A 20,691-nucleotide genomic window follows, 5' to 3' on the forward strand; every position below is an offset into this window, starting at 1 on the left:
ATGCCTTTCATCCACTGTGGCTCATGTCTAAACTTGAAAAACCTGCTTGCAAGAAAAACTGTGGTCATGAAACATATAAAGAGAAAAACTGACACATTCAGTTCAGCTAGTTTTGCTTTTCTGGAGTCCCAGGATTCACCTCATCAAATAAAGATGTGAGTTAAGCTCTCCTCCTACATGAGCAATGCAAACCCAGCAGGTTTCGATGGGCTACTACAAACCCCTGTCCCTAGGCAGTGATCCTCTCACTGCTGTAGACATCTGTTGTAGGATGGGTTGTCTACAGAAGGAGTCTATATATCTGTATGTTTTTTTCACTGACTACAGAAGGAGCCATGAAGATGAACTTGGAGTAGCCTGACTGTGCAATGGCCATCAGCAGGTGAGGTGGATCCACCCCCACTGGATCCAGAGATGTTCTTTAGTACAATGGGAGGATAATACTTCTCCCAATACAAGTAAATACCTTAGTCAAGTGGACTACTTTTTGTTCCCTTTCATAATGGTGGAGCATCATCCTGAAATAATTTCTGAAAATGGAAACCTAAAGCAAATATTCTCCACAGGGAAGTAGTGCTGACTTCCTTACCATTAATACATGATTAAATCATTAGGGTGCAGAGAAATATTAACATGCAGACAGAGATGCGCTGCGTGCAGAAGAAAAACCACAACATTGGCTCATCTTTGTGTAACACAGACAGAAACATGCTGCACATGCATGAAGAGATGAATAAACTGCTTGTATGCATACAGACCCACACAGGGTGCTTGTACAGGGACGAATGATATCACCCTCAATATGCAAATCGATATACACAAAGTTAACATGCAGTCCACATGGGAATGAACAAATAATAAAAATACTGACTGCATACTCATACACACTGAAGACACATATATAAATAATAAGCTATAATAATTTTAAATGCTAAAAAGTAATATAAACCCTAACTGTACACTGACAAAGAAAATAGCCAGTGAAATTTTCTGTGCCCTGGTGACTGATGTGGTGACACTTTGGATCCCAGCAGGTGGAATTATAGAGAAGGAATCAACAAATGGCATAGGAGAATGCACTTGTCAAAGGTATCACTTTGATGTGTATTAGGCAAAATGAAATATGACAGGCATGCACTGACCGAAAACCTTGGGAGGCTGCTTCTGCCTCAGAAGCCATAAAAGCAAAAAGGGTGCTGGAATAGCAGCCCTGGCAGGGCAGAGGCACAGAGCAACCTTCCCCAGGCTGCAGCTGGGTCATGGGACTTGTGACAGGTAGGAAAATTATTGCTTACGCTGCTGGAACTGTCACATACAGGGACTAGAAACATCATGCAGGAAAAAAAAAATAATTCATTAGCCATGATATTATGCCCACAGCTCCTGGGGTACAGGTGTTATGCTTCCCACTGCTGGGAAGCTCCTGTGGCACCAGGAGAGGAGGGGCAGGGGGCAATAAAACCAGGGGTGATAAAATCAGAAAACAAAGCTGTGCTCAACATTGTCAGCTATGCTGACAATTTACTTTTCTCTGGAAAATATGCACAAACTGGGAGGGACAGGCTGCAGACCTGCTGTGCTCTCAAGAAGGATGCTCACCCCGGGGTAGTGCTGCTGCAGTGAATTCAAAGGGGTCCCTGGCAAGGGGTCCCCAAAGCTGTAAGAAAAGACCACTTTGTTCTGAGAAGATGAGTGACCAGAGTAAGCTGTGTTTGTGCAAAATGATTGTACTCAAAGCTGAGGAGTGGAGAAAGTGCCATGAACCAGTGTTGATTTAGCCATTTGAAGTTCAATTAACACTGGCACAGGTTGCCCAGAGAGGTGATAGGTGTCCCATCCTGGGAAACATTCAAGGTCAGGTTGGACCTGGAGATGTCCCTGCTCAGGGTTAGACCAGATGACCTTGGACAGTCCCTTTCAAACCAAAGTATGCTATGATTTATATGGAAAAACAACTGCATCCCACAAAATAACCACGGATGGGATTCCTAGGCCCAGAACAAAGAAGACTTAAGGAGATCTGTCAGGGAAAAGTGACAGATGTTTGTGGACAAAAAGCAATAGAGAAGTAATATTTTCCACATCAATAATAAAGGACTTTTACTCTGTGCTTTTACCTGAGCGGATCAATGAAGGTTACAAATGTTATGGATAAAGCAATTTATTCACTGTTCAAAATGCCAAGAGTTTAGGCAGAGAGCCAGGTTTAATAAAAATGAAATAGAAGCCGTGGTTTGACTAAACCATTCTTTTGGATTTCTAGTCAACATTATAAAGTGTTAGCGGCTGCGGTAAAGAGCACTTTGAGGACATGATTCATGGCTGTTTTATTCCAGTTGTACACTGGCTGAACACCCCTGGACTCAATAAGCACCCTAGTGAATCAGATATGAAAGCTCTCAAGAGAAAGGAAATACAGAATGCAATGATCTTTATCACTAATCTGGTTATTATCGTGGTACACTGATCCCAAAGTCACGAGAAGGGTCTTTGTGTCAGGCACGTTGCTACCAGCCTTGAGCTCTGATTGTGACTTTTGTTTTCCTTGTTGCTCTTCCTTAAGCTCCCAGGTGCTGGAGTCATATGATTAAATAAAAACTGTTGGCTCTGTGTTGTTATTTTTTAAAAGGGGCTTTCTGGCCCTCACAGGGCTGCTGGAAGGACCTGAATAATAAAGTTCAGAAGTTCAAGACACAAATAAAAAGGAACTATGTTTTCACTGTCACTGTTTTCAAATACTTCTGATTTTAAGCTACTGTAATCCTGGCAGGTCTTGCTACATCATTTTGTAGAGCCTGGAGCACTCATTTGGCATATGTGTGGTCCAGAGTTAATATTTCAGAATAAGACATCACTTGTTAGACTCTGAAACAGTTAAAAGTTAAGGGGAAATTACCTAAATAAAGGTAGCTGAGGTCAACATAGGAAATAACAAGACGAACCAGTAGCACAGATCTACCTTGAAGTTTTAAAATCTCACTTTGCAGGATTTATTGTTGAGGCCATTAACTGCTGTGCCCAGCTACAAAAACTAATGAGACCATTAAGGGGAAAATAAATGAAAGGCAGAGATGACTTCTTTTGTAACTTACTGCTGTAACTATATTGTCAAATTGTTAGCATTGCTATTTAGTACACGTTTACTGGGTTTAGGTAACCACATTGACAGGATTTTGGAGGTATTAATACAAGGCAATGGAGGGATCTGCTAGTTAACACAGAGAACTCAATCTGCTCGGGAGAAATAAGAGCCTGATTCCTTTGATAAGAATTGCACTAAAGGCCATGTTGAAAGAAATCACAGGAAATATTTAGCTAAATAAATTCAGATCAGTGAGATATGAGCAGACAGTTTGGGATGTTATGTTGTTTCTTATTAGGTGTAAAACACATTTGACAAATAGTTGTCGTCAGCACTGATTTACAATGAAGCCTGCAGCTTGTGACCAGCCCTTTTGTTCATAATGTCCTCACCTTCCCAAGGTATAAGATGTTCTGCAATATCAGAACTGAAACAATTCAATGCAAATTGCAGTTTTCAGGATGGGTTCATGCTTAGAGGAATTTCAGTGATGTTGTCTGTAGGAGGTCTGCTTGAAACACCAGCAAACTGGGGCCCTGAAGACTCCACAGGTGCTTTAAGACTCTGGTGATTCTAAAAACATTTGCAAAGTGGGTGCCACAGAGAGAAAACACTTTCTGTTTTATTAATTTAATTCAGTTATAAAACCAGGGATGTGTTCAGTGCAAACATTGTACACTCAGCCCACACATTTCTAGGTGTGTGTGAATTAGCATCAGTATTCTCACATGAGACTAGATACCAGTTTTAATGTCTTCTTATATATTTTTTTTTCAGATTAATTTTAAAGCCAGTCCTAAGTCCAAAGCTACATCTGTAAGCTTCAGATAAGACTCATTTTGGACTCGCTGGCAGAAGAAAGTAGCATGGTAAGTAGTTCTGTGCTGGGTTTGCTCCTTTGTTAATTAGGAGTGGGATTTGGAAACATTGCAGTGAAGCTTCCAAATCATCAGGTGTGTAATGATGCTTTCCAGCTAAGCAAAAATGAGGGCTTAGGGTAATAAGATATAATCATCTCAGAAGAACTTAGCACAATATGTGGATGTTGAAGGACTAGGCATAGACCTGGGGCAAACTTCCTCTAGCACATCCAGGTGTGCCTGCTGGTTCAGAGCCTGCAGCTCAGGTGGCTGCTCAACAGTGCAACCAACAGTGCACAATAGCAGAGAGCAATGCTGGAAGCTGCAGAGTCCCATACTCCCCCACACAGCTCAATACATTGGTGCTATTCTGGTACAATGAGAGTACAATGTGTTGAATAAAACAAAAATCTTGCCTGTATGTCTCCAATTTTTTGAAGAACTGAATTCCAAATTGTTTCAATGACATAAAAGTGTTATTAGTGTCCTCTATAGTGTATTGGTAAAATAACAATGAGATAGCCAGGCTCTGTCAAACACTCAGAAGACAATCTCTCTAGATCTTCTCTCCAGTGAGCTTTTTACTTTTGGTCCTTGAGCTGCAAAGATGAGATGTGACAGGAGGGGCTGTCACTTGTGCTTGTCAGTGCTTTGCCAGGTCAGCAGCTTCCAGCTCACTGGGGAGCTCAGGCTCTGTGGGTGCCATGAGCAAGGTCAAGGCCCTTCACTGTCTCATCCCATCTCCTCATTAGAGCAGGGTTCAATTGCTCTGGTGTATATGTCCTTGCATCTGGATCAATGTCTGTGTACTACCATCCATGGTACTTCCATTTCCTGCTGTCAGTGGGAACTGTGGAGATCCTGTAGCCAAAGGAAATATGTTTCATTGCAATTGTGCCATGGCTGTGATCAACAATGTGATCATGGTTTCTGGGACAGGCACGTCATATTTTTATCTTCTGTTAAACACAGTCCAATGTTGTTTTGTTGTTTATGCAACTGGCAGACCTTCAAAACACTTTGGGCAAAGTGGAAAACTTGCAAGAAATGCTTCTTTCCATGAGACTTGCAAAGGAGCATTTTGCTTCTGTGCCTCATTAAAAGATAAACATTCAGAAAGTCATCCATGTAGATGGAAAAAAACATGTACTTTAGAGACAAGAGAAGGAGAAATTTGGAAAGGAAGGCCCACTTTGTAAGTTCCTTATCATGGGCATCACCATAACTGGCTAGGAAGAAGTGGGTTATTTGATTTTTAATATTCCACAGTCTGTAAGTCTGTAGATGTCCCTTACATTCTTTCTTCTTTAACCAGAAGTTACTTTCTTCTGGTCATCTTAGTAAAAATTCCCAGCCTTCAACCTCTCTCTCAGAAAAAAAAAAAAAAAAAAGAGGCCAGCTGTGCCCACATTTTTAAATTTCATGTAATTCAGTAGGTCAGTAACAAAGCACATAGACCCTAAGGACCTAAATAATTTTAGTAAAGTAGCAAAATCCATGTTACTTATTACTTTCAGAACCCTCAAAAGCTATTTCAGGTTAACAGGTAACAGATTTGTAATTCAAGTTGGATAAAAAAACAGCTTTTCAACAGTGCTTCACATATAGGCTCCTGGCAAATAAAGTTTTCTTTCTGGACTTTATTTGCTTGCTTCCAGTGCACATCAAGCATCTACAATTAAAACTTATTTTTTGTCTTTCAAGTATTTATATCCTGTGGCTACATGGTAGCCCAGTAAAACCTGTTTACCTTTGTAAACACGAGATTTATTTTTTTTTCAAGCAATTAATGAAGAAAACATTACTGGGTAATCACAACGCTCTTCCTACTACACAATATCCTCTGCTTCTTTGCTTATCATCTCCTTCCTATTGCAAGAACTGATTATGTGAAGTTGAGAAAAATCCACGGTGAAGTGCTTTATTTACATGTAAAGAGGAGCCTTACAGCCTCTGATTCAGGTGCTTGCATTTACAGGCTGTCTTTCCTAGGCACCCTGCCAGGGGCAGAAGGACTCAGTAGAGGACAATGCTATGCACCCAAGCTGAATTGTCCTTCTGCACTGCTGTGTGCATTACCCACACCCAAAAAAGCCTCCTGGAAAAAGGTATTTTAAAGAGGGGTAGTTCAAAATCAAATAGCCTCAAAAATTGACAGGAGGATTCAGTATTCCAATTGCTATTGTATTTTTCCAGCTGGAAGCAGAGTTTCAGATAAACCAAAATATTCAGCAGCAACTTATTAATTTCACTGGAATTGTAAATTAAAAATCTTGTTGCAAATTAGTCTCTACTCTGTTGAAACAATTCACTGTTATCATTTCAGCTTTTCTGTCTCATATAACATGCATTCTCAAATGTTTCACTAGGATCAGTCAACTCAGAATACATTAATTCCTACAGAGCAGGACTTACCTTGTCTAGCTGGCTTTAGAGCTGGCTTTAAATATGTGTAGAATAGAAAGGAAATCTTTGCACAGATCCCTGTGTCCATAAGGCACTTCTTTGGGGAACCTTGTGTAACAACAAATTGATCTATTAGGCAATCCTAGGACTGCAAACAAACAAACAAACAAACAACAACAAAAAAAACCTGGAAAACAGTACATAATATTTTTTGTGCATTTATGAAGTACGGGTTGCCATAACTCCACCAGCTTTGGCCAAAGCAGCCTTAAATTTTATCTGAGCATATTCAGCCTGCACCTCATGCCCAGATTTGGAGGACTGAGCATTCCTCCACAAGGCACTAAGCACTACCTTCAGGGATCATCTTCAAGAAGAGTTGAGAGTATCCTAAGAAAAAATATTTGAATCTGTCTGGAAGAGACCTCACCTTTGAATATGCAGATAGGTCTTTGGAAAACTTAAGTAATGTAGCAAATCTTTGTAATTTCCACACTTCTGAAGGGGGCAAACTCCAGGTGCTGTGTGTGCCTGTGCATTAGCAACTCTAGCAGCTTTGCCTGGTGAGGGAGGTGTAGCTGAGCACACCTGCCTGCTGCTGCTGCCTTTCCAGCTTTTCCAGGGGCACACAGCTGCCTCACCTGCAGAGCCACGGGGCCTGATGGAAAACACTCCTGGCCAGCGCCTGTCGCATGCAGATGTGCCTGGACCTCTTCAGGAGCCACTGGAAATAGGTGATAACCTTCTTAATTGTGGCTGAGAGAGGAAAATGGCTGCTCTCTCAGAAATCATCAAGTCATTGTGGGAAACTACTGGCAGCCCTGTGCACGGAGATGGATAAAAATCAGAGGCAAAGCTGTGTTATAAAGAATTTAATTACAGAATGTCAGAGTTTTGATTGGCTTATTATTGGAACAAATAACCTTATTGGTATAGAATTAATGCGGTTTTAATTAGAAATAATGCTTAAATTTAAAATTATGATAAATTTATTATTGTAAAGATGCCATGATGGTTGTACCCTGTCAAAATATTTGTGTTTGTAATTGAATAAATAATATTATAATAATATTTGTTTTTTACCTTTCATTACTAGATCTCATTAGTGTGACACACTATGAATAGGATGATCTTAGATAAGTATTTGAAAGTGTTTATGAAACATTAATGAGTTCTGTCCACAACCCTTGGGGTGGGGGGAAAATGTGCTCTTATAACAATTTAACAGTTGGATAAACTAAGGCAGGTGGTTTATGCAAATTATTAGAGAAAAATAGCACCTCTTGCATCCTGAATGCTCTTATCCTCCATTAAATGTTTCTGCACTTTTTCTGTTTCTATTTATTTTATTTAATTACAATTTAAAAGACTCTTCTAAAAGGCTGCTGCCATAGCTGCAGGCAAGGTAGTATCTGGAAAAATACACAATACCCTGATTAAATATAAATACATTCAAACAGACAAAATGTGAGGCAGGAATCACAATGCTGTAAATCCATATTCAGAGCCACTGCTGATTGTACATAGGTTTTAAAAGGTGAATTAGCTGGAGATAGAAAGAAAATGCAGTTCCACATCCACCTCCTTATTTCTTCCCATATTCCATCTTCTGTTGTTCGCATAAAAAAAAAATCAACATATTAATGGAAAAGAATAGTCTGTCAGCTGAGCTTAAATAGGAGTGGGTTAGTGGTAATCTAGTGCCCAATCTATTGCATCTGGAATCTGACTATACATCAGAGCCACAGGGCAGTTATACCATTTTGCTGTTGTACAACAACACAGATAAGAAAGGCTTTCAGATTATTATTTTTTTTTTAATAAATAGGAAGAGGAAGAGTGTGTGGATGCCTGTGTATTTCCCTGACTGGAAGAAGCCCTCTCTGAGGAGGAGCTCAGTAGAGTACTGTCACCCATGGCAAGGGCACAAAGGGGCTGCAGTGGGGGAATCGCATGGGTCCACTGCTTCTCCTCATTTTTGTGAGAGCATCCCTGTGCCTCACAGCTTGTTTAATGGTTTTTGAAATTACCCTGACAGAAATTCAAAGTCTCTTCTGATCTGTAAATGAAGTTATACTTTGAAGCCACTATTTAAGCTGACCTAACAAGCCATGTTGCTGTCAGCTGGTTTGAAAATGTGCTGAGGAGTCATTTGACATGCAGGAGTGATGATATTTCTGAAAGATTGTCACAACATTAGTTATTTAATACTGTACTGAAGTCAAAGACACTTGCCTGTGTGGGGGGAAGTTTCTTTCACAGATCCAGCATACTAAACACTGAGTATTGGCTAGATTACTAACAGTTGAAAGTAAGAATTAATGTGTGCCTTGAGTACTGAAGCAGTAGTCTAGAAAGAAAATCTTGCTGATATTTTGTTGAATATTCAATTGTAGATGCTAAGCCTGGAACATAACCAACAAGTGATTAAGGAGATAAATAGTGTTCAATTATAGTCTCAGCAGTTATGTTTTCCGGTTATTTTAAAATTTACTTTAGGAATAAAGATATATGTTGTGATTTTGAAACACAGTTCAATTAAACCTAAATTGATTAATTTTAATGTTCATGAAGCTTTAGGTAGTTGATTGGAAAAGATTAAATAAACATGTGAAATACCTAGAGATTTGCAGTCACTACAGTCCTCTTTTATGGGAAGCAAAAATCAACATTCATATCTACGTTGGACAGAACAAGCTAATAAATGAAAACCATCTGAAGGGTTCATTTGCTCTCCAAACTGTGACTGCGTAGCAACCAAGGCTTTTTATGCAGAAGGTTCTGTGGTCCTTTAGTCAATAGATACCTGCTCATTTTCTAGTCACAGTATGGATTTACTGCTCTTTACTCCACGTGGTTCTGCAGAAGCATTCTAGGCACTTCCAGGGACACCCAGCTGCCACAGCACTGTCAGACAGGTTACACAGGCAGAATCCACACAGCTGACAGGAGTCAGGGAGAAGCAAACTTGGCTTGCCCATGCAGATGAAACACCTCTAGGCCCCTAAAAAATAGCATCTCTGAATTTGAGATTTGGCCACATCCCAAAGAGTTAGCCAACATGGGAACTAATGCTGCAGTTCATTTGCTGATATTTTGGAGTAAAACTGCCAGTTTGGTTATTTCCTCTCAGCCAGTTCAAGCTCTTTGAATGAAAGGTAGATCTTACATGACATAGTCATGTTTAACAAAGGAAGCATACTGGCTGCATGATAGGTAAACATGTTTGCCTATCAGATTATCAACCAAAATTAATATTGTATAAAAGCAGCCTCCAGAAATATCCTGAAGACTTTTTTTTTTCCTAGGCACAATATAATTACAGAATACCATTATGAGAAAGACTCTTGTTGCATTAAAATTAGCTTGGTAGCTGTAGATTTGCTACAGTAGTTTTTTTTTAAAGCAATCAGAAAATAATACACCAAGTAATCTCAAAAGCTCATAGCCCTGTTTGGCTGTGACTTTCATCCTATTGACATCAAAGGAGTCAGTCAATGAATTGTGTCTACTCCATCAGTCTCACAGGAGCAGGAGAGAGAGAGAGAGACAAAAGACATAAGGTATCTCAGAAGAATAAATAGTTTGGTTTTAGGATAATAATCAATAAATGTGCCTAAATGACACCAATTTTTTTGTGAATCCACTGTTCTCCAGTGCTTGCTACTTTTGAAAGAACACAAAAAGTCTTTAATTGGCCTGAAAGAGGGAAAATTTTTTGCTTGACTCCCAGTTCCCAAAGAACAATTGTTTGGCTGCTGTGTGGTTAAAAAGGTGTCAGGAGAATGGACACAGAATTGAACACAGGGAAGCTAGAAAATTAGAACCTCTCACCGAGCAGTTCACTGACATGAAAAACACAAGTTTAATACAGATCATAAACACCAAAAGCATTTGAGACAAAGGACCAGCAAATAATTCTATTGTAGGTGGGAAATCATCAATTCTCACAAAGAAAGCAAACTTAACACTGAGTATACCATAAACTCGTGGATTTATATCTATGGTTTGGATAGAAGGAAACTTCACCCAAACTTTATTTAGCACTGCAAAACCTGTCCGAGGCACCCCATTGCAATAAAAAGAGAAAGAAAATCTTCAGAGGTGTACTCAGGCAACTCAGAGACCCATGACAAAGAGCACAAAAGCATGAGAAAGGCCCAGTTGTGCAAACAGTAACACGAGGGAACTGAAGAGGTGGCTGAAACAGGGAGAGTGTCTGATAACATAACGACCTGCTGCTACCATAGCACAGGCAAAACAAAAATCCAGGTTCTGACTTAAAAAGACAATATATTTGCTTTACCAAGAATCTAAGACCATATAGTAAAAATGAGAATGCAGTCAGGAAAGCAGATGATATTCAAGAGGTAGTCATGCCAAACCTTAACAAACCAAGAAATTTTAAAAACCTCTCTTGCAAGATCTTCTGGTGCAGACACCTTGAAAATCAGTCTGCAATAATTTGAAAGCAGTTGTAGGTAATGTAGAATGCTCAGTTTTTTAAGGTGCTAGAGGATTTTTATGCAGCAGGAGAGTTTAATCTCTCAAGCACAGATGGTCAGTTATGTTTTCTAGTTTCCCTTGTGTCCAGTGCTTTCTGACAGTGTATCTTAAGTGCAGCCATTTGCAATGTCATCAGACATGTCTTATAAACCTTCCTCTGGTACAGCACTGCTGTACATTCTCCAGCAGAATCAGCATTATTCTTTAAAAAGGGAAAAAACAGTTAATTACATGCAAATTCTTTTCATCACACTGTTTTCTGATCAGTTTTCAGCTAAATGAAATTCTTGGTGAGAGTTTCATCTTTTTCAAAAAGCAGGTGTATGAGGTTTGCATGACCAGGTTTTGGTAGCGAGGGGACTACAGGAATGGCTTCTTTGAGAAGCTGCCAAAAGCTTGCCCTACATCTGATGCAGCCAACAGCAGCCAGCTCTAAGATGGACCCTCCACTGGTCAAGGCTAAGTTCATCAGGGACGGTGGCAGCACATCCAGGATCATGCATCTAAGAAGGGGGAAAATGAAATTGAGCAGCCAGAGAGAGAGGAGTGAGAGCAACAGCTCTGCAGACACTCATGTCAGTGAAGAAGGAAGGGAGGAGGTGCTCCAGGCCTGGGGGCAGAGATCTGCCTGCAGCCCATGGAGGACCTCACACCAGGGCAGGTGGATGCCTGTAGGAAGCTGTGGTCCTGTGGGAAGCCCACGTAGGAGCAGGCTCCTGGCAGGACCTATGGCCATGTGCAGAGAGGAGACCAGGCTGGAGCAGGACCCTGGCAGGACTAATGACCCTGTGGGAGACCCACACTGGAGCAGCCTGTTTCTGAAGGACTGCACCCCGTGGAAGAGACTCACTCTGGAGCAGTTCATAAAGAACTACAGAACTACATGGGAAAGGCTCACACTGGCAAAGTTCGTGGAGCGTTGTTTTCCATGGGAGGACACAAATGGGAGCAGGGGGAGCGCATGAGGAGTCCTCTTCCTCAGGAGGAAAGAGCAAGAGAGATGTGTGGTGAACTGACCACACCTTCTTTCCCTGTCCCCCTGCACCGCTGGGGTGGGGAGGGAGAGAAAAGCAGGAGTGAATTTGAGTCCAGGAAGAGAGGGGTGGGGGGACAGTTTTTTATAAGATTTGGATTTATTTCTCATTACCCTGTTCTGACTTGCTTGGTGAAAAATTTAATTAATTTCCCAAAGTCAAGTCTGTTTTGCCCATGACAGTAATTGGTGAGTGATCTCTCCCTGTCCTTGCCTCAACCCCTGAGCTTTTCATTGTATTTTCTCTCCCCTGTCCAGCTGAGGAGGGGAGTGATAAAGAGGCTTTAGTGAAAACCTGGCATCCAGCCAAGGCCAAACCCTCACAACAGATTACCAGAAATTTAAATAATCTAATTTTTTTTTCTGGCTTTTTTTTTGGTTTCTTTTTTTTGTTGTTGTTGTTATCATTGTATTGGCTTTTTTTCTTTAAAAACCCAAAACATTTCAGGATTGTCCCTGTGGTAATTCATGAAAGCTGTAGCTGTCTCCATTCCCCTCTGTTGCCCAGGTTTTCTAGCTGGATTAGATATCCTATGACAAGTCCTACAGCCGGGAACTCACAGGGCAGGTCAAGGGAGGAGCAGTTTGTTTAAGAAGCCCCCACAACTGAAGGCTTTGGAACATGAAGCATGCAGACTACTGCTCCCATGAGACGCTTGAGGTATCAAAACAAAACCATTTTCAGTTGAAAACATGAGCTTCATTTTTCATCATAAAGCATAATTTTCATTAAGAAAAGTAATTTCTGAGCAGCTCCAAAAACAACAGTCCAGTGGCATACACAGTTCAATGGCTTATTAAAACCAAAGTGGGGAATTTGCATGCTATAAAATTGAGACACAGCCAGGATATTCTCAGAAAAAAAAGAACCAGGAGACCTTTTCAAATTATTAACAGTCACAGATGCCAGTGAAAACACATTATCCAAAACCTGTTACTTCCAAAGTCCTGTACCTCCCTAAGACTCTGTGAAGGAAGTTATCCGGAAGGATTTGGGAAAACTTAGTACTAATAAATGCCTACTTTTGCCAAAATTGAGTAAAACTCCTTTCTTTTGCCAACAAGTGAATGATTCAACACGCGTACCTCTTTCTCCAGCTGTATTAAAATGGAATGGTCTTTTCTGTATTTGATTGCTGGTGTTATTAGAAGTATTAAATCTACAAACAGGATGAGTATTACCAAGAAAAGCCTCCGATGTTTTCAGCACAAACTGATGCAAATCCCCCAAGTGCATGTTTGAGAACCCAAGTGTGGCATGGCAAGTCCAGGTTCTTTCAGATTACTAAATAGCTCTTGTTCTCTCAGTGTCAGGCAACTGGCCTTGTTTACCTCTGTGGGATTTATTGGCAGCTGTGAACTTGTAAAGGCTCTCAGCAAGAGGGCACTACCTTAGGATCATATTGCAACATCTTAAGTTTTCCCAGCAAAATATTTTCTGCCCAATGGCTCTAACAGTCAGGACCTTTCTTTTCTCTCCGTGATTTTTTGGTGCTCTCAGAGACTATGTGAGAGGCAGGATGAAAGCAATGGTAGGGCTGTGAAGAGCATCACCAGAAGGTGTGTGACTCTCAGCAGAGAGCTCCAGCCCTGCGGGCTGGCATCCTACCCCAGTGCTGCTTTTCCAGAGAGGGGAAAAGGACAGGCAACCACCATGGACAGGCAGACACAAAGCACCTGCAGAGTTCATCCATAATTGCTATAGCTGTCCTAGTGCTTTAGCAGACCTGGGATGGAAGAAAGCTGATTGAGGTAGATTAAAGAAAGGTTAGACAATAAAGACAGTGGCTTGCCAGGAGTAGAAGAGCCCAGTCTAAAAAGGAAAGCCCACAATAGCTAGTCAAACATATATAATAGGTCAGAAATCTGCAGGGGACATGCCCCATTAAGATTGTAGTGGAAGAGCTGCATAAAAAGCCTAAAAATGAGCCTTCCTACATTGTTCTTTGCTACAAACTTCGTATTACTTTTTCTAGGCTCATATTAACTCTCAAGACTTTTTTCTTCAGCTTTTTCGTTTTTGTTCTATACTTACAAAAAAGAAAAAGGAAAAAATCAAATGAGAAAAGATGCAAAAAAACCATTAGAATGATCAATGGTTCAAGCTGTCTAGTGCTTCCTGACTAGCATTTTTTAAGCAAAATTTAGAAAGAGATTAATGTATTTATAGTTTATAGTGCTTAGCCCTGTCTTTCTATATTCATTCTGCCTTGGACTCTAAAATATCAGACTCCTTGCCTAAAAATTTTAATCTGCACTGAGTTACGTTGTTTCTTCAGTGTTTCTTCAAATAAAAGCTAGTCCCAAAATACAACCATTTATCTCCCAAAAGCTACATTTGAAAGTGTATCTGCACACTGTTCCCTAAATCTGTTTTGCAAATTTTTAGTCCTTTAATTTAGTTATTTGCCAATGGATAGGAAAATCATCAAACTGCACACTGTGTATGAATTCATAAAATGGTATTTGGCCTCTGCTTATGCTGTGAGATTAAGATAGGCTTGTGGAGAAGCCCAAGGACATTAAACATCCTGTCATGCTCTCCATCCATGAATAGAGCTTTCCATACATATCCCTGACTAACAGTTTCACTCAAAGCACCTGATCTTAGGGCAACCCATAAATAATGTCCAGCTGGAGCCCAAACAAGAGAGAGCAGGTGCCATGACAGTGACCAGACACAGCATTTCCTCTCCAGGTGTACACCAAATACCTTTCTGAGCCCACAGCGGAGCACATTCCAGCTCATAAACAACTTGGAGGCTGGGCTTGAGTAAGGACTTGACATTAAAATATCAGGTTAGATATGTCAACAGTGCTTCTTCTACACATGGCTGCAGAAGTGTATTGCATGTCACTCATCCATGCTTACAATTACAGGAGCAGAACTCTGTAAAATTCTCTTTATTTGTAAATGTATATGAAAAAGATCTGTCAGGCACAGTAGAGAAAGGTATTACTTAGATGGAAATTGTTGCTTGTATCTGCTGATTGCAATAATAAAAAATAAAACTCTTAGGTGAAATTGCTGACTCTCTAGTCTTTTGTTTTCAAAATACATTATTGATGTTGGTGTTAGATCTTGCCTGATTTACTTTCATTTGATCCAGGCCTCTACAGAAATCTGTTGCCTAGGTAACAAATGCTGTGTACCATAATAAGGCAAATTGCTGTTGAAATAAATAGTAATTATGGCCCTGGTTTCAAAAGTATTATCTTTCTTTTTGTTTTAAAGTATCCTTGGGTACAGCTGCGATCACTGGCTTTGTTCACTTGCATCGTCTCCTTGCACAGCAGCCAGGGGAAGAGAGAGTGCCCACACATCTCTGCGTCCTCTACCTCTGCTCCCTTGGCAGCACTAAGTGTGTTTGTATGGATATTTTCAAATGCTATTTAATTCCTCAGGGGTACATCAATACAAAGTGCAAAATTCCCATCAGAAAGAGCAGGGTTTGATGTTATTCTTGCTCTACATCTCCTACAAGGACTGCTTACATGCGAGTGCTGTCTCCCAGTGTATTCCGCATGCCTGCAGAGTCCTGCCCTGAGCTGGGGCCTTGCACGCCCCTGCGTATCAATCAGGTGCTGGATTTGTTCAGCATACATAGCTCTTCATCTAATAGTTTGGTGGTTCAGAAACAAGTATGAGCTTGAGGGAATCAATAACAATGCCATACCTAACGTTCCTGAGTTTGTACTCATAAAGTATTTGCACTGGAAAAACAAATGTGCACAGGAATAGCAATGGTTGCTTCCACTTATTACCTTATTGATCAGTTTCTGGTAGAGTATGGTGGTCTCAGCTCCCATGTGCAATGACCACCTGTAGGGAAGCTTCCCTGTGTGTGCCCTGAACCCACAGGTCATGAGAGAGCCCCGACTGTGGGGAGTACTCATTCACCTGTGTCCAGGGGTTCCAGTCACAGTCAACTGCAGCTCACAGCTGACACAAAGTTCCACACTTCACCTTTTTGCAGAGTAATCAGGTCCCAGAGCAAGGAAAGCTATTGCTAAGCAGATATGTGAGGAACAGAATGCAATGAAGCCGCTTGAGAGTCTGTAACCCATTATACATGGGAGCCATCAGCCACCTCCCTGCAGGAAAGGAGCACACAGCCTCCCTGCTTGGTCCTACCACCCACGCAGTGGAAGAAAGGTGCTCAGGTTATCTATCGCTCCACATGACATCTCCTCTGGCTGCACCCCATGTTTCCCTCTGCAGGAAGTGGGGTGCAGAAGACAAATTTATTCATATGTAGCAAATATCTGTCTGTAAAAAGAGACTACAATTCCATCCCTGTGTACACATTGACACCAGGTTTACTGGATTGTAATGAACTAAAAAAGCTAAGTGATGGTCCTCCTGACAGGCAGACCTCTGGAGTGGTGGCACTGCCTTTAAATCATTCTTCATCTTAATGATTTTCTTGTGATTTCCCTGGTGTTTCTACCTCTGTAATACCTTTGCTTACCAGAGCCTTCAGGCATTCTGCCTGATAAACTATCATAGATCCCAATTCAATAACACTGATGTGACAGCAGCTAGGGACGTGAGAGGATATGAGTAACAGAAATGCCCCAAATATCACTTTACTCAGGAAAATTACTTCTTCCCATTAGGAGCAGGCTTGAGGTGAAGGCAGGCTTGGTTTTGGACAGAAGGAGCAAGGCTGGTCCTCCTCTTGGCTTCGCTTCACTTGTCAGAAGGAACTGCTGCTTAGCGGGACAAATCTGTGTAATGACATCGGGTTTTTGCACAGCTCAATTTGGTCGAAGTTCCTTCTAAATTAGTCAGGATTACATTGTACCCTTATACACCTGTTGCTGGTAAGGTTTGGATACCTTTCTCAAAATGAAATAGCAGCTGAAGCAGACATTATGGTGTAAACTCTGGGACACTGCCTTGGCAATGGAGGTTTAGTCAGGCTTTGAAAGCTCCATGCTGAGCATAAAACAATCAGCAATGGGAAATGAATTTTCACCTATTTTGGCTACTTTTTGGGACTTCAAAAAATGCACAGAATATGGATTCATTGCCTCATTGAGAAAGAATAAGGGGGTGGGAAAGAATAAGGGCTTGGCTTCTTTAAAATGCCCTGAAACCACTTAAAAAGTGTTCGTGTGTGTGTGTATGTGTGTATGTGTATACATGTATGTACTGGCAGGGCAAGGAGGAAGAGTGAGTCAAAGATATTTTATTAACATAACCTGTTCTTTACAGAGTTTGACACACACAATCTTATCTAATTATTGAGAATATTTAACATCACCTAACTCCAGATAAAAATCTCTTTCCTCCTCCCCTGCCCCCTCTTCGCTGAAATTTAATACACAGAGACTAATACGGCACAAAACCGTCTCACTGAGCTTTAAATGTAAGACGACAACTCATGACCTTTGCCACTGACTGCCAGCCAAGTTACATACGGCTCAGGGGCTCAGTGGGCCACCATTTGTCACCACGCTGACAGCGAAATACTGCTCAGCCCATTGTTCTGCAGGAGCAACCTCAGCCCCGGGGAAGTTTGCAGGACGCTGCCCTGTGTTCCCTGGGAGACCCTGCAGTGCTTCATTCCCTGGCTAATCCAAGGGGTTTGGGACAAGTCACAGCCATCAGAGAGAGTTATTCCTTGGAACAGCTTTGGAAACTAGGGGTTACAGCATTGCCAGCCTGGAAAGGGTGAACGAGCATCATGCTTTGAGAAAGATCATTTTATCTTGGATGAAAAAAAAATGCCCTCCTCAACAACACAGTGTATTTCTACAGTAAGCTGCTGTTTGTGAATACTATGTTCTGCACACTGGGGCTTGCTGTTCCCTCCATGCACATTTCATTTAGGCAAATTAAAGAAACTGAATCAGACTGTTTACTTGGGTGTAGCTATTCTCCCACCGTGCTGGCCAAATTTGCCCTGTAGGCTTAGAAAAACAGCTAAGGGCCAAGCAGGCTGTCAGACAGCTAATCTTTACAATTTGATGCCCACAACTGCAAAGGTACAATTGTGAGGCACTTTGCATTATGTGAAATACACACTTACACAATCCAAGTAACTGAGCACTCAATATGTGTGAAAAAGCTCTTTGCCTCCAATTACCACCTTCACAACAGGAAGTGAGTTTTCCAGCTGACTCCTGAAGTCCCAAATTAACATCCTTAAAACCTCCATTTAACACTACAGATAGACACAAAAAATCCACCTGCTTTCTACATTTCTGTATATGGGTATCCCAGAACCTGCTTTCTACATTTCTGCATATGAGCATCCCAGAACCATCTGAATCTTGGCAGCACTAAACTGTTTAAGCACACATTTTTTATTTAAATATTAGTAGCACTGCTCCATACCTATCACCACAATAATGCGGTCTTTGTTCATCCTTTGAGAGCTAACCTGGTAATCAAAATGCACTTAATCCTAAAACCATGCTGTGCTGAAGATGTTGCTATTCTAATTAGTGTTCTAATTAAGTATCTATTTTGTACCTGTTTGGGATAGCAGGAGTGCTTTCCTGTCAACAGAAGTAAAACTGCAAGAAAGACATATGCAGCCAGCTTAGTGGTCCGGTTCCATCAGTATTTGCCCCTGCCGCAGCCGCCTCTGACCTTCCAACTTTATCATCCAGACTGCTAGGTCATCTACATAAAGGCATTCTCAGTTCTTCCCATCTGAGGATGCTTCTGATCACATGCATAAATCATTCAGAGAAGAGAGAGACTGCCTCTCCTACAGCTGACATGAAAGCTAAAAATGCTGCTCCTACAGTGATAAATATCTATTTGATGCCAAATGGAAGCAGAAGCACAATAAGAAAATGAGCAGAAACACCTTGGAAATGGGAGATCTGAATCCCATCCCACCAGACAAGTGGAAGAATCTAAGTGTTGACCCACTTCCTCAGGTGAGCTCCTGGACTACTAAGCTGCCAAACAAAAAAAGGAAAGATCTCCAGATTGTTGTACAAGAAACGAGGTGTTGGGACCCCAGCTCTTAGCCTAGCCAAGGGTTCCAGACTTCCAGCCCACAGGATGGAAGGTACCATCCTTGACATGGTATCTTCCTACCTCCTAGCATCCTATGCTGCCACATTGATCTCATATGTGATTCTATATTTTAAAATGTAGCAGCACATAAGCTTTGGTAAAAGAATACAAGCTTTAATTCTAAGAGCAGATATTTGTACTTCTGCTTCTAAGGACTATGGTATTTGACATTGTTCAAACCAAAGCTCCAAATGTTAATCTGAGGCTCTAGTTGGAGTACAATGAATACAAGCCTTCTTCTTTACTAGCCCAGTGACCTTAACTATTTTCTCTAGAAACAAAAATTCTAGGATCCTAGGATGCCTCCACGATTTCTGGCTCGTCACGTAAGTATTGCTGTGACAAATTCAGTCGGAACTTGCTGGTCATGTGTAAAAAGACTGGCCATTTCTCTTTCTTGTGTTTAGCTATACATCATTTCAGAATGAAGAGGAAGGGAGTTTGGTGGGATTATTTAATTCTGATCACTGATCTTTTACTGTGAAAAAAACCATAATTGTTAGTTATGCTGGGTTTTGTTATTCATGCTGTTATTTTCAAATTCTAAAAGTTAGCTTAATTGGATTAGGCTTCCTAAGGGAGGATTCAAATAATTTAACAATAGAGTTGCAATCACAAGAATACAGTAAAGGCTCTAGCATGTTAGATAGATAGGTCCACTCAGCCCAGTACTGTATCTGATAACAAGCTAACTTCAGAGGCTTGTGAAAGGATTTTGGAACAGGGTCAGCACCTAATAATACTGTTTCAGCCTCCACCATTTTGCAGATGCTGAGCTTCAGTTTGCATATAATAAATAAACCTTGGCAGGTCTTTTTCCTAGGGCTTTTTAGTAGAAGAAAGTTATGCTAAGACTAGAAAATACACTGAGGAAATGAGATAAATATCAGAGCTCTGCTAAAGTCAATAGACTTACATTTGAATAAAGCTGGTAGTAGAGAAAAAAGTAAGGATACATTTTAAAGTAGGCTACAGATAAGCAGAGGAAATCATCTTGACTGGAAATAACAGGAATATGCCCTGGTATTGTTTTATTCATCTTCAGGTTGACTCCCAGCTCCAGAATGTAAACTCCAAGTAGTCTATAATTTTTCTTCACGCTGTTTAACATCTGTACTCTTCCTTCATTTCAGCTCATGTGGTATTGTTATAATCACATTAATAGTAAGATCCACAGCAGTACAATTTGCAGTTATATTCAGTTTGAAATGAAACAACTATCTCTTGGACATGAAGTACATTTTACTAAAAAAAATACATATATATATATATATATGTATATATATAGTAGGTAGAAATTATAGTGGAATAAGGAAAAACATCTCAATGTATGTAATCAGCTGAGTTTTGCCTCCCCTCTACACAGGGATGCACCAGTAGTGTGCAACACCCCTAGCAAAGTGCTCTGGCCACTTCTGAAAAAAGCGTGTGATGGTCCTGCCACATCCCCACTCCATTCCCTACTCTCAGAAAGCGGGGAATCAGCGAGTGTGCATGGTTTGTAACTCAGTCTTGGGTGGATTGTAGAAGTTTGGAGGAGAAAGCAAAAAGCCTGGCAGCCAGGGATGGGACAGTCTGCAAAGTGTACTCTGAGTACTGGCTAGGTCTTTGTCAAATATTGTGCCAAAGGTCTGGAGGATTCTCTGCAGTCTGTCTCCTCTTGATGATACAATTGATTGTTTTCCTATCCTTTTTCTTGAGAATTATGTAAAGCAGAACTACAACCAGAAAAAAACAAAGGCTCACATTATGATGGATATGA

At 40.8% G+C, this 20,691-nt stretch overlaps 1 protein-coding gene across 1 annotated transcript in view; it reads left to right on the forward strand.

Moving 5' to 3' along the window:
- The first annotated feature begins 3,845 nt into the window (after window positions 1-3,845).
- MET (MET proto-oncogene, receptor tyrosine kinase) overlaps window positions 3,846-20,691 on the forward strand; it is a 122,197-nt gene continuing 105,351 nt past the window's right edge. The window contains exon 1 of the mRNA XM_014248980.2: window positions 3,846-3,951. Coding sequence (XP_014104455.2) covers window positions 3,949-3,951 — 3 coding nt within the window. The 5' untranslated portion in view covers window positions 3,846-3,948. The remainder of the gene's footprint in view (window positions 3,952-20,691) is intronic.

This window comes from Pseudopodoces humilis, chromosome 5, assembly GCF_049639895.1.
Source record: "Pseudopodoces humilis isolate 2021_Gansu_Grassland_sample_001 chromosome 5, ASM4963989v1, whole genome shotgun sequence".
Classification (NCBI taxonomy): Eukaryota; Metazoa; Chordata; class Aves; order Passeriformes; family Paridae; genus Pseudopodoces; species Pseudopodoces humilis.